Source organism: Hyaena hyaena, unplaced genomic scaffold (assembly GCF_003009895.1).
Source record: "Hyaena hyaena isolate Hyena2069 unplaced genomic scaffold, ASM300989v1 scaffold_168, whole genome shotgun sequence".
Lineage (NCBI taxonomy): Eukaryota > Metazoa > Chordata > Mammalia > Carnivora > Hyaenidae > Hyaena > Hyaena hyaena.
In genome coordinates this window covers 1,178,987-1,193,364 of record NW_024080800.1, presented here as the reverse complement: position 1 = coordinate 1,193,364, position 14,378 = coordinate 1,178,987, and the positions used below count along the sequence as shown (strand labels likewise).

Here is a 14,378-nt window from a genome sequence, read left to right as displayed (position 1 = left end):
GATGATAGTGAATTGGTCAGTGGTTACCTCATATCCACCTTGGGAAACAGTTTAAATTTTGCTTATGATTTTCAGAGGTGTAAACAAGAAATGACCCAGGTCAAGTCGGTCTTGCAAAATAAGCTGAATTAAGCTTTGCTTATAGGACTAAACTGGGTTTGCCTGCTCAGGGAATTTTCAACACGTCCCTGTTTGCTTTTAACAACAGCAGCCTATGGAAACCCAGCTTCACAAATACATATTGTCTTCTAAAGTACTGTAACACAATCTGATGTTGACACCGAACAACTTGAGCTAGCAGCTCCAGTGGTTTGTGAGTGGTGTTGAGCAGTGCTGTCTCCCTTGAGAACTGAAGATGTCCCACAATGCCTTGTGGGTTATAGCAGTGCCCAGGGCATCTCATCTCAGTTTGGGACCTGTGGGTCTAGTTATTTAATTCTGTCTTGAAACCATCTACATGAAATTACTCAATTGAGTAGTCAACCTGAATCCTCTTTTTAGAGGCTTTTTATTAAATGTCAAATCTTTATTGACATTAATTCATAATTCTCTGGACTAACTCCACGAGACTTCACTATTTAAGAGAATATTGTCAACATAAATTAGTCTTTGATTCTCTTACAGAATTTTCCTGGGGCTAGCTGTTTCTGGCTAGCAGATCACACAGAATCCCTCGTGTGAAATCCTTCAGGGCAGTGATTCAACGGCACTATTCTTGATGGAAATGTGTTAGGTTTAGGTTTGTTTAGGTTTAGGTAAAGGGGTTAAAAACCACTGGTCTGAGTGTTTCAGTCAGTTGAGTGTCCGACTCTTGATTTTGACTCAGGTCATGATCTCCCAGTTTGTGAGTTTGGCTTTGTACTGACAGCACAGATTGGGATTCTCTATCCCCTCTCTCTGCCCCTCCCCAACTCACTCCAGCTCCCTCCCTCTCTCTCTCTCATAATAAGTAAACAAACAAAAAACCCAACACTGGTTAATGGACTATGTATGCTAAAAACAAAAACATCTCTGGATATCCATACCAGTTTTCCTTGATTAACATCTAATGACCTTTGAAAGTATCATGAAGAGTAATTAGTATGGTATTCAGTGGTACTCAGCCCATTGAGAAGTGTCTGAGATAGTTCACTATTCCAGACACTTCTGATCTATAAAGTATTTTAAAAATTTGATACAACATTATAACATTCAATAAAATACGCAGATCTTAGGTTTTCCATTCAATGAATTAACAATTGAATGCACTCTTGTACCCATTTTGCAGATCATGTTACAGAGCATTTCCATCACTCCCAGAAGATTCCTTGTCTATGTTCATTCCTCTATCATTTTAGTTAGGTCTGTTCTTACACTGAATCATAAAGTATGTATTCTTTTCTAACTTCTTTAACTTAGTGATGTTTTTGAGATTTCCTTATTATATACCTCAGCCCATTTCTAATGTTGAGTAGTTTTCCATTTTATGAATACACTAGTTATACCTTCTGTTTTGGGCTAACAGGTAAACTTATGTATATACCTTTAGGTCTTTGTGAACATATTTTTCTTTTCTTTATGTTTATTTTTGAGCGAGAGCGGGAGCAGAGGAAGGGCAGAGAGAGGGAGACAGAGAGTCCAAAACAAGCTCCAGGCTCTGAGCTGTCAGCGCAGAGCCCAATGCACGGTTCAAACCCATGAACTGTGTGGGTTTGACCTGAGCCAAAGTTGAATGCTCAACTGACTGAGCCACCCAGGCGTCCTGACATATTTTTTTCCTGTGTAAATGCTCAGGAATGGTTTAGCTGAATTGTATGGCAAATGGGTTTAACTTGAAACTGATGAAAAGTGGTGATTCCATTTTATATTTCTAGCAGCATCGTAGGAGTGTTCCAGTAGCTTCACGTTCTTGGTATTTGTGGATGTTTTCTTTCAGTCATTCTAGAGCATGTGAAATGGTGTTATCATGGTGATTTTAATTTGTACTTCCCAGAGGACCTAAGATGTTGCATAAATTTTGAGTTTTGATTAAGTCCAGCTTGTCCTTTTTCTCAAAGGTAATTTTTTTTCCTACATGCTTTTGTTTATGGGTTTTACATTTAAATCCATGATTGTGTGTGTGTGTGTGTGTGTGTGTGTGTATGGGCGTGTCCGAGTAGAAAATAGTCAAAGGTTTTTATTTCATACAAATATTGAGTTCCACCAATATTGTTCTACTTTCCTTTTCCCACTGAATTAACTTGCCATCTTTGTCAAAATTTGTCTATGTGTACGTCTGTCTCTGGACTCTTAGTCTACTACCAGTCTTGATTAAACTTCATGTAAGTTTAATACTATAACTTTGTAATCTCTACACCCAGTATGGGGCTCGAACTCCCAACCCAGGGTTCGAGAGTCACATCTCTTGCCACTCAGCCAGATGCCCCCTTTAAACTTTGACATGAGATAAGCATGTCTTCCAACTTAATATTGTTTGGCTCTTTTAAGGTCTTGGCACTTATACATAATTTTTAATATATTAACAAATTTTTTTTTAAGTCGAATGGAATTTTGATAGGGATTGCTAACAATAGAGTCCCCTTATCCAAAAATTTTTTTCCAGTTCACAAACATGCTATGTCTCTCAAGTCTTCAAGTTGTCATCTTCTCAGCAAGGTTTTGTCTTCAGTGCAGAGGTCTCACAGATCTTTCTATAAATCTGTTCCTGGGTATTTTTTTTTTTTTTTTTTTTTGCTGCTACTAGAATGTTACTGTTTTTAAACTTTAAATTTCTAATCAGATCACCAGCATGCTCTGGGCTTTGTGTGTGTGTTTTTTTTTGTTTTTTTTTAAGAGCATGCTGAATTCTCTTACTAGTTCTGGCTGTTTTTTTGCGGAGTACATAGTTTTCTATGTAAACAGCCATATCATTTGTGAATGACTATTCTACTTGTGTTCCAATCTGTATGAATTTTTGACTGTATGGCTCTGACCTACAGAACAGTGTTGAACAGAAATGGGGAGAGCAGACGTCCTTGGTTTGCTTAGTGTTTCACCATGAAGCATGATGTTAAGTGTAGATGTTCTTTTGCAGATGCTCTTTGGAAGACAGGAATTTATACTCCTAGGGTTTGTATTGTGAGAGGATGTTGAGTTTTGTCCAGGGCATTTTCTGTCTCATTGAAAGGATCATACAGTTTTCCTCTGTCCATAGGTAAATCATATTGACTTTTAATGTTAAATAAACATTACCGTCCTGGAATAAAACCTATTTGGTCAAGATGTCTTATCATCCTTTTTATACATTGCTAGGTTCAATTTGCTAATGTCTGAAGGACCTTTATTCTCGTGTTCATGAGGGATATTGGTCTGTTATTGTTATAGCTTTTTCAGGTTTTGAATCATATATGGTATTTCTTGGGAATCCTCTACATATTTTGTCACAGGCTTAAGAAATGCAAAAATCAATTGTTTGGAGGTGTTTTTAGTGGCCATTTTTGCGTTCCTAACAGCCAGTATTGTTTTTTACAAAATAAGAAAGATGACTTTTAGGGGCACCTGGGTGGCTTAGTCGGTTAAGCGTCCGACTTTCGCTTAGGTCATGATCTCTCGGTTCATGGGTTCGAGCCCCACGTCGGGCTCTGTGCTGACTGCCAGCTCGGAGCCTGGAGCCTGTTTCAGAGTCTGTGACTCCCTCTCTCTCTGACCCTCCCCTGCTCATGCTGTCTCTCTCTCTCCTAGAAATAAATTTAAAAAAAAAAAAAGAAAGATGACTTTTAAAAGTTTCTTTATGTGAACAAAAGGCTGAAAAAAGTCCAGGGAGAGAATTGAGATGTGAGATGAATTACTAACAGGAAAAAAAGAAAAAATTTGCACTGGGGATTAAGGAAGTTTTGCAAATGTTTTTGAATATCCACTTATAGTATATGATGGATAAAAATTTTGAGGTTCCAACACCAAGTATAATGAAGCCCAGTATAATGAAATTTAAATTATTGGGAGTTTAAATCAATTTGTAGTTTTGAAAGCAGTTCTAATATTTTCCATTCTATGAAAGAAAAATCTCTGACCAAGTTAAAAATGTAAGGGAGAATGTCCAGCACATCTTTAATTAAAAATGCAGGGGTGCCTGGGTGGCACAGTTGGTTAAGTGTCCAACTCTTGATCTCGGCTCGTGATCTCAGTTCGTGATTTCGAGCCCCACATCGGGTTCTGCGCTGATGGTGGGCCAGCCTGCTTGGGATTGTCCCTCCTCTCTGCCCTTCTCCTGCTTGTGCTCTCTCAAATAAACGTAAAAAAAAAAAAAAAATAAGTCAGAGGGGAACTTCCAAATGTATACTTTATTAATAAAATCAAAAATTCATATGCAATAAAGATCTGCATAAGTAGAGAAAAAGTCTGAAATGAGAACATTAAAATGAAAACAGTTACCTCTGGGACAGTAATTGTGCAGGACAGCTAAATGGTTTCTAGAAGAGATTCTATTCTTATATAGTTTGTGTAACTAAAAGAGCGCTTCAACTGTTCATACTAGTGAATCACAAATAGAAATAACACATCTATCTTAAAATATACAGAGCTTCAGGGGCACCTGGGTGGCTGGGTCGGTTAAGCACATGACTCTTGATTTTTGGCTCAGGTCATGATCTCCTGGTTTTGTGAGTTTGAGCCCCAGGTGAGGCTGTGTGTGCTGACTGTGCGAAGCCTGCTTAGGATTCTCTCTCTCTCCTGCTCTCAAAATAAATAAATAAACTTAAAAAAAAATACACAGCTTCAAAACTAGAGGTGATAATGTCAGAAGCCACATGCTCAAATCCTACAATATAGTATTTTTTCCCTTCATTGGGGCAATAATATACAAAATATATATTCAGGGTTGCCCTGGAGTTATTTAATGGATTTAAGAAAAAATTATTAGTAAACTCTCATTTTGAGAAACTTTCAGTTTCTTTTCAATACACAAATATTTTATCAGAAAGTCCACTACATGTTCTGGATATTTAAAATACTTGTATCCTGTCTAAGCCTATCACCAATGGCAAAAACCCTAACAAAAGAGAAGTACCTAACAAGTAACGCCTTAGCACACCAAAACCCTCAAACATTAAAAGAAAAATGACGATAAGGAAAACAGTAACACAGGACAGACAAAACATCAGTATCTATAAAACAAAGTTCTTACAAAGCCATTAACATGAAGGGATTTCAAAAAGCATTACAAATGGTCAAAAAAGTACTAACAGCCAAAAGAGTAATTAAAATAAAATTTTTTACATCTACTAAATTTTGTACCGACTTAAAAAAATAATGCCTATGGCTGGCAGGGTTTTGCTGGCCTATTACACTTGTTTTGGCACAATACACTGGTACAGATTTCTGAAGGACAATGTGACAAGCAACAGTTATCAAAGGCCTTAAAATGCCTTAACCAGTTAATACTTAGAATAATTCATTCCAGTTAAGATTTCCATTTTAATTTACTTGTGAACAGAGACAGGATGAAGAGAACTAACAGATGTTGCTACGTTTGGTTCAGAAGACTCAACAAAGTCCAAGCAGCAAGGTTTCCCCAACTCCTCTCTTACAATGGAAACGAAGTCCAAAGAATCAAAGGGAAGTGTGTTACACTTTTACTGCTCCCGTGTGCTCAATTCCTGCAGACACTACAGGGGGGCAGCCTTTGGGGACACTAGAAGGTAAAGCAGGGTAGAGGGAGGGGAGTCCTGCAGGACTGCCGCCCCAAGCAAAGGAGCCAAGAGTGATTATATTAAAACCTCATGTTAGTACTTCCCATAGTTTGCTTAAACTTCTTTAATTACTGATTTAAGATGGTCTAGGTGATACTCTTCGATGAAGGATTCTGCTTGATTCAAAGCTTTTATCTTCACCAGAATAAGAATTATTTCTTTGACTTCATCCCTGGGGGAAAAAAAAAAAAAAAAAGGGAAATGAAGTGTACTGAGAGCACAGTGAGTCAGTCATTAGTTGTTAATCTGAAACAAACTTTAAGCCAATATCTAAAATAGCATAAAGTATTCCAGATTTTACCCTTTTCCATATAAGCATTCAAATATAGACTCTTATTAGATGTGTATGCTGGCAAATTTTAATGTGAAGGATTGTAACGTTAAATCCATCAAGAGAAAGCTGAGTTGTGGTATGGGGGCCATCGGTGTGTATGGGCTATGATGGGGGGAATATTTACCCACAGAAATGCTACAAATATAGGTTATTAAAAAAAATGTTTAGTTTTATTTTGGAGAAATGCTTTATCAGAACACAACTGTACTTAAGCCCCTAACCATCTAGTGCTGTGAATGAGACATTCATCAAAACAGATCTAGCTATTGCTGGGTGAACATAAGGCTGAAGATCTGCACTTAACAATTGCTAAGGTTTTAAAATGGCCAGGAAAATAAAAAACACATTGAAGACATGCTATAAGAGGCTTTTGATTTATAGTTTCCCAAATTCCCCTGTGCAATAGTTTTCTGGAAATGCTTATTTTGGAAGATTTACATTTTAAAATATGAACTACTGGGGCACCTGGGTGGCTCAGTCGGTTAGGCATTTGACTCCTGATTTTGGCTCAGGTCATGATCCCAGGAACTGTGAGACTGATCCCAGAACCTGTGTCAGACTCAGTGCTGAGCTGACAGTGTAGAGCCTGATTGGGATTCTCTCCTCTTCCTCTGCCCCTCCCCTGCTCCAAATAAATATACATAAATTTTTTTTTTTAAAAAAAGAGCTATTATGAGTGAGGTGTGAGTATAAAGTAGTGATTCCAAAGGTTGTACATAAAAATATCTACTAATTGATTTAAAGATTTTGTTTTTAAGTAATTTCTATACCAAATGTGGGGTTGAACTTGCAACCCCAAGATCAAGGGTTGCATGCTCCAGCTGAGTCAGCCAGGTGCCCTTCCAGAGGTTTTCCAAAAGTAGAGTAAAAGTACAGTTTCCTAAAAATTGCTGAGTGTAAAAAAGAATCCTTGAATTATGCTTATGGAAATACAAATGTGCACAATTACCTGAATTCACTTCTCGATAATTTACGTGCAGACTGCAACAAGAACTGGATGAAGTTTTCTAGCTGGGGAACAGACGTTCTCATGGCAGAGTTTTGGAACCATTTTTCTGGTAAACATGCTGTTATCTGTTAATTAAAACACACAGTCGGTTTTTAGTAACAACAGTTATCTAAGGCCTTTTGCTAACATCAATCATCTCATTTAATCCTTTTAGTGTTCATGCAGGTTGTATGTATATTCTATTTTATGGTTTATGGTTGAAAGCATTTTGAGAAGTTTTCGCCATCAAGGGTTGTACTTTTAAAAAATGTATATCTTAATGCCAACAGCTTAAAATAGACTATTCTTTATGACTAATCTCTAGTGGTATTTGTAATACTTTCTATACTCTGTATTCCTGAGCCATTAAATCTGTCAAATACAATTACAACTAAGCACCAGAAATGCCTAGACATCAAACACTTTTAAGTCAAAATAAATATAAAATCTATACATTTATAAAATCTATATATATAAAATCTATACATTTCATACTAAAAGATTGGGTGACTTAGCATATGATATACATAAATTACAGTTAGTGAATCAAGGAGGTAATTGTAAGATATTTAATACACTATTTTAAATGGTCATGTAGAATAGTCAATTACATTCAATTTTTATTTCTGGGGGACACCATCACTTCACTTTACCATTACGCTATAGGTAATACACGATTTGGGGGAAAGTTTGGTAAAAACAGAAATATGTTTAAAAAAAGAAAATTTCCTCATAGCAGAAGGAAGGCTAAAAGGAAAGAGAATGAGAGAAAGGAAAAACCTGAGATCGTATTATACAAAGAAATTCTTCGACAAACAGGTTTTGCTATAGTTGGTAAGATCAAGATCAGTACTTACAAAAGTAAAGGTGGGGGAATAATACGCCGCATGCACATTATAAGATATGTTAAATGGCAATGTATGCTTTTCAAAACACAGCTGAGGAAAAAGATTTATCCTATTCTTTAATCACCTTTTTCAATTATCCAGAAAAAAAAATGCAGACACATGGACTAGAGGCAGAAATACCTCTTTTTCAGGATTTAAAAACCAGCCTTTCCTGGACTGAGATTTATTTATTTATTTTTTTAATGTTTTTTATTTATTTCTAGGAGAGAGAGAGAGAGACAGCGTGAGCAGGGGAGGGTCAGAGAGAGAGTGAGTCACAGACTGAAATAGGCTCCAGGCTCTGAGCTGGCAGTCAGCACAGAGCCCGACGCGGGGCTCGAACCCATGAACCGCGAGATCATGACCTGAGTGAAAGTCGGACACTCAACCGACTAAGCCACCCGGGTGCCCCATGGACTGAGATTTAAAGTTATTTGCACATGCTTTTCACTTGTTTGTATCACCAATCTCAATAAGAATTCCACAGAACTATCTCGCTTTTCCATAAATGATCCCAGGACTTAAAGCCACACTATCTTGGCATGGTTTTCTAGCCACAAGCTGTGGAAAGAATGTTCTGTATCTTCTTCTCTACTTCTGATAGTAGACTCTTAGGGTGAAGGGGGACTAAACTGAACCTGAAATACAGAGCATGGGCAATGAATTCAATTTTGGGAAGATAATGTAGTTTAAAACTACATGATATAAAAACCATAGGCCAAGAAATCATAGTGGGGTAGGAATTGCTATCTAATGTTTAATGTTTTAAAATTCTTATTATAAACATTCTTTTCATATTCGGAAATTCTCAAAAATGACTTATCTGATGAACAATGTTTTTGGATATCTAAATTGTTTCTATTATAAGTAATGCTACAATAATACTCTTTGTACTTAGATTCTGATAGAAATAGCTCCTTACAACAGCAAACCCAAGACTTCACTGTAGCTTCAAGTCATCCCAGGAGTGCCACTTTTTAACAGGTAATCCTGAAATTTCTGGATAGGCACTGGTGCGGTTGTCCATCATGATAAAAACCATGACTCTCTTCCCCTCTGAATAAGACAAACTCATGGCCTGAAACAATCCTTTTCTTTTTGCTAGTAGCTGTTTTGTTCCACCTTCTTTCTTATGAAAATTTTCCATTTTGTACAACTCCTGAGAGTGTCTCTCTGCTTGCGAGGTGGAATGCAGCCCAACTCACTGGATCTCAAATCTACTCCACTGAATTTTCTGTTTTAAGAAATTTGTATGTGCATCTCAGATTTTTAATTTAGGATAAATTCCTTGAAGTAAAATTACTAAGTCAAAAGAACTTTAAAGGTTTTGTAGCCATCATGCCAAAAGTCTCCAGAATTCTACCTCTTATTCCAGCAGCACAGACTGTTTCTCAGAACCCCTGCACCACATGATGTGGCTGTGGTTTCCTCATGCTTTTGACAATATGAGGAATTAGGAAGTTAACAGGAAAAACAAAAGCAAAAAAACTCCCAAACCTGGCCAGCATAACAGGTAAAATAATATCCTTACTGTATTATTTTGTTTTTCTGATTATTAGTGTTCTTAATCTTTTCTACATGTTTAGGAATTATTAAAAAATTTTTTTTTAATGTTTTATTTTTGAGAGAGACAGAAACAGAGACGGCATGTGCAGAGGAGGGTCAGGGAGAGAGGGAGACACAGAATCTGAAACAGGCTCCAGGCTCTGAGTTAGCTGTCCGCACAGAGTGCAATGTGGGGCTCGAGCCCACAAACCATGAGATCATGACCTGAGCTGAAGTTGGATGCTCAACAGACTGAGCCACTCAGGTGCCCCGTATGTGTTTAGAAATTATTAACGTTACATGTCTTTTGGACATTTTTAATTGGAATAAATTGCTTACTAATTTTAAAGAGCTTTTTAAAAATGTAGATATTCTTGTGATGGCTTGTACCTTTTGTTTCTCAACTTCCTTTAAAATTTTCATTGTAGAAAATTTCAAACGAGAAGGAATAAGTATGGTAACCCCAACGAACCTATCCTCCAGTTTTAACAACGATCAAGTAATCCTGATACTCTCTTAATGCTTTTTGATTCACTGAAGTTTTATACTTTCATCAAATCACTTACCCTTTTCTGATCATTTCTTCTTTTAAGTTCAAAAGGACTGTTTTACCATCAGATATACTTATCTTCTTGGTACCATATTTTATAGTTTCATTTTTATACTTTATTTCACCTGAAATTTATATTGGTATTTACTGAGAAGTGAGAATTTAATATTGGTTCTGTAAAGAGTTAACCAGTTGGTTTACCACTATTTACAAATTTTTCTTCTCCCTGCTGGTGATAATTCAAACCAGTATACGAGGGGTTGGTTGCTTTAGGATTTCTAGTCTATTAAATTGATTTGTTATTATGTGAGTACCACAATTTTAATTATTGTTACAAAACAGATTTTAAAAATTAGGCGTAGAGATTACTTTTTTCTTTTAAAGCTTAAAAAAAGTAATCTCTACACCTAAAGTGGGACTTGAACTCATGACCCTCAGATCAGGAGTCACAAGCTCTACTGACTGAGCCAGCCAAGTGCCTCACAAAACAGATTTAAAAACTGAATTTTAAAAAATGAGAAAATTAGAATCCATTCCTACACACTTACCTGGCGGCACTTTTTAATGACATCTGGCCCAGGACTGGCAGTAAGAAGAGCTATCATAAGGTAGCGATTTAGCAGCTTCCCAAGTCCTAGTTGTTGCAAGGTGTCATCTGGGAGGAGTCCATTCCAAAGAAGAATATTGCGGAAAAGCTAAAATACAGTCTCAAGTGAGTATATGTAGCTGTTTCTCTAAAGGAAAATTTAATAGTCTCCAGCAAACATAAAACATTGGTCAAACTCCTTTAAAGTCTCCTTATTAGCACTGGTAGAAGTGTCAATTTTATTTATTTTTTAAGTTTATTGATTTTGAGAGCGAGCGAGCGAGCATGAACAAACAAGCAGGGGAGAGGCAGAGAGTGAGGGAGAGAGAGAATCCCAAGCAGGCTCCATGTTGTCAGTGCAGAACCCAACATGGGGCTCGATATCAGGAACTGTGAAATCATGACCTAAGCCAAAATCAAGAGTCAGATGCTTAACTGATTGAACTACTCTGGCACCCCAGAAATATCAGTTTTAGAAACAGTAGAAAATATTTTTTAACAAATACCTAATTCTTTCCAAACTCTATATATCTGCTCATCCTATCTCAATTTTTAGGACTATCACCCAAAATCCATCTCAAAAAAGTTCACTGGAGCCTTTCCTGATCAAATAATTTACACTCCCAGAGCCTAGGGCCACGGGGAAGACCACAGGACCTAAGGATTCATAAAGGACTGCTGTTAAGCCAGTACTACTGGGGAACCTGGGTGGCTTAGTTAAGTGTGTGTAAATCTTGGTTTTGGCTCAGGTCATGATCTCACACTTCATAAGTTCAAGCGTCGCATTAGATTCTTTAGCACAGGGCTCTCTGCTGATAGCACAGAGCCGGCTTTGGATCCTCTGTCTCTCTCTGTCTTGCCCCTTCCCCAATCCATCTCTCAAAAATAAACACTTAAAAAAAAAAAAGAATGAAAAAGACAACTCATTAAAAAAACAAAAATGCCAGTGCTACTGTTACCAATGTATGAACCTTATATACCATCAAACCTGACAACCTCACTGCTCTGATATATAAAATTAATAATCTGTGAGTTTGGAGAGAAATTAGGTAAAACACTCATAAGAAATTCTAATAAAATTAATACTGGTTGCCTTTCTTCCTCCACATCCATACCTTTCAGTGAATTTAATGGTGTTTTCCATTTTCTTTCCAGTGCTGTATTTACTGTAATGCCTTTTCACACTAAGTGTCATTGTTGATGTTGCTGCCTCTTCCTGGAAAAGTCTTTCCTGACTCAACCAAATGATAAATATGAATTCACCCTATTAAAAACTAGACTTGTTGAGGTCATTTACAACTTTCTAATTGTCCAATCTAGTAAACATTTTCAGTCTATTTGGTGGCATTTAATACCTTGACTTCATTATTAAAAACCTTTGCTTAGTTTCCATGATGTCACCCTCTTGTGACCACTCTGAGCTTCACAATAAATTCTAAAGTTTCTCTGAAGACTTCATTTCTCTGCCTGCCTCTTATGTTGGTGTTCCCCAACGTTCTGTCCAGAGATGCCTTCTCATACTTCACCCCATCTCCTCAGAAGCTGTCATTTCTGACCATGGCTCCCAACATTGCTTAGATGTGGCTGACTCTAACATTTCCAGCTCAGATCTGTCCCTTGCAATTCAGATTCTTGTATCTATTCCTGTATTTGACCCACAGGTATCTTCAATTCACCAATTCACCTGAAACAGACCTTTACCTTTCCTTCAAACCTATTCTTCCTGTATCCCCTTCAATGCCCTCAAAGAATGTCATTATAAGTTACCAAGTTGCCAAAGTCAGAAATGTGGCTAGCACCCAACATAGTCTTTGTATGTAATTAGTCATTAAGTCCTTTCAGTGCTTCATCCTAAATATCTTCTGAACTCCACTTCTTACCATCTTTCCCTATTACCACTAACTTAGCAATGACTTCATCCTTTATCTTTTAGTTTTCTAAATGTCTATTTTGAGAGCGAGCATGCGCATGAGCAGGGGAGGGGGTAGAGTGAGAGAGTCTCAAGCAGGCTTTGTGCTATTAGTGCAGAGCCTGAAGTGGGGCTTGAACCCATGAACTGTGAGATCATGATATACACCGAAATCAAGAGTCAGATGCTTAACCCAGTGAGCCAGGTGCTCACTTCCTTTTAGATAGGGAGTTGGCCAACGAGGGCTTGTGGGTTAAATCTAGCTTGCTGCCTGGTTTTGTAGAGCTAGTAAACTAAGAATGGTTTTTATATTTTGAAATAATTAAAAAAAAAGTAAAAGGGTATATTATAACATGTGAAGATTATGACACTGAAATTTCAGTGTCTAGAAGTAAAACTGAAATACAGCCATGCCCATTCGTTTACATATTGCTTATAACTGTTTTTATACTACAAAGGCAGAGCTGAATGGTTCAACAGACTATATGGCATTCAAAGCCTAAAATATTTACTATATGGTCATTTACAGAAGTTTGATGATCTCTGCTCTACAGTACACTGGACTTAAAGTTAAAAAATGTTATTTTTGTAGTTTTTTGCTTACCTTTATACTCGACCAGAACTGTCTTTCTTGGAACTTTGAATGTGGTGATGTTTTGTTTTCTACAGTGCTAATTTGAAATAGAGAAGGAACAAAATGCAAACTGTTAATCTTTCAGAACCAGAGTATAAAAAAACTGCGTTTGGCTAAAACTTAGCTAAACTAAGCCTTAACACATTAATGGAATATAAACAGAATGCTCTGATGACATAAAAATTACAAGTACACTTTGATCCAACAACCCTATTTCTGAGAATGCCTTCTATAGGTATACAGAAGGGTAAGTCTATCAAATTAATCACAGCATTGTTGCGAATGGTTTTGCTCACGTGCATCTTATGCAGCTTAAAGAATGAATAAACTACTCTTGTGATGACTTGAAATGACCTCAAAGATGTACTAAGAAAAAAAAGTAAGGTACAAGATAATGGTTACAACTGTACTCCTTTCTTATACAAAGACGGGGGGGGGGGGGGGTGGGATAAAGACTCCACCAAAACTACTAGAACTGATACGTGAATTCAGTTGTCACAAGATACAAAATTAACATACAGAAATTTGTTGCATTTCTCTAGTAATGAAGTAGCAGAAACAGAAATTAAGAAAACAGTCCTGTTTATACGAGAAAGAATAAAATATCTAGGAATAAACTTAACCAAGTAGGTGAAAGACCTACACTCTGCAAACCATAAACTATGGATGAAAGAAACTGAAGACAACAAAAAAACTTGGAAAGTTAATTCCATGCACATGGGACTGGAAGATCCAATACTGTTAAAATGTCTGTACTACCCAAAGCAATCTATAGATTTAATACAATCCCTGTCAAAATACCAACGGCATTTTTCACAGAACTAGAACAAATAATACTAGAATTTGTATGGAATTACAGAAAACGCCACAAAAAGTCAAAGCAATCATGAAGAAGAAGGCGGCTGGAGGCATCAACTCCAGATTTCAAGATATGTTACAAAGCTATAGTAGTCAACAGTATGGTACTGGTGCAAAAACAGAAACATCAATCAACAGAACAGAATAAAGAACCAGAATTAAACCCAAGCTCATATGGTCAATTGATGGACAGCCAAAAGGGCAAGAATATACAAAAGTGAAACAGCCTCTTCAACAAATGCTGCTGGAAAACTGGACAGCTACATGCGAAAACAATGAAACTGGACCACTTTCTTACAACACATACAAAAATAAACTTCTATCACACACACACACACAAAAATGGATTAAAGACCTAAATGTGAGACCTGAAACCATAAAA

At 36.9% G+C, this 14,378-nt stretch overlaps 1 protein-coding gene across 3 annotated transcripts in view; it reads right to left on the bottom strand.

The window, feature by feature from the left end:
* Positions 1 to 4,653: 4,653 nt before the first annotated feature.
* The window catches only part of GCFC2 (GC-rich sequence DNA-binding factor 2), a 47,067-nt gene continuing 37,342 nt past the window's right edge, over positions 4,654 to 14,378 (bottom strand). The window contains exons 14-17 of one of the 3 annotated variants that reach the window (XM_039240151.1): positions 13,109 to 13,175; positions 10,558 to 10,704; positions 6,989 to 7,113; positions 4,654 to 5,877 (exon numbers count right to left, since the gene is read on the bottom strand). In XM_039240151.1, the coding sequence (XP_039096082.1) occupies positions 5,760 to 5,877; positions 6,989 to 7,113; positions 10,558 to 10,704; positions 13,109 to 13,175 (457 nt within the window). In that variant the 3' untranslated portion in view covers positions 4,654 to 5,759. Of the gene's footprint in view, positions 5,878 to 6,988; positions 7,114 to 10,557; positions 10,705 to 13,108; positions 13,176 to 14,378 lie in introns of those variants that run through there. The other 2 variants (XM_039240152.1, XR_005529831.1) reach the window with 2 other exon arrangements.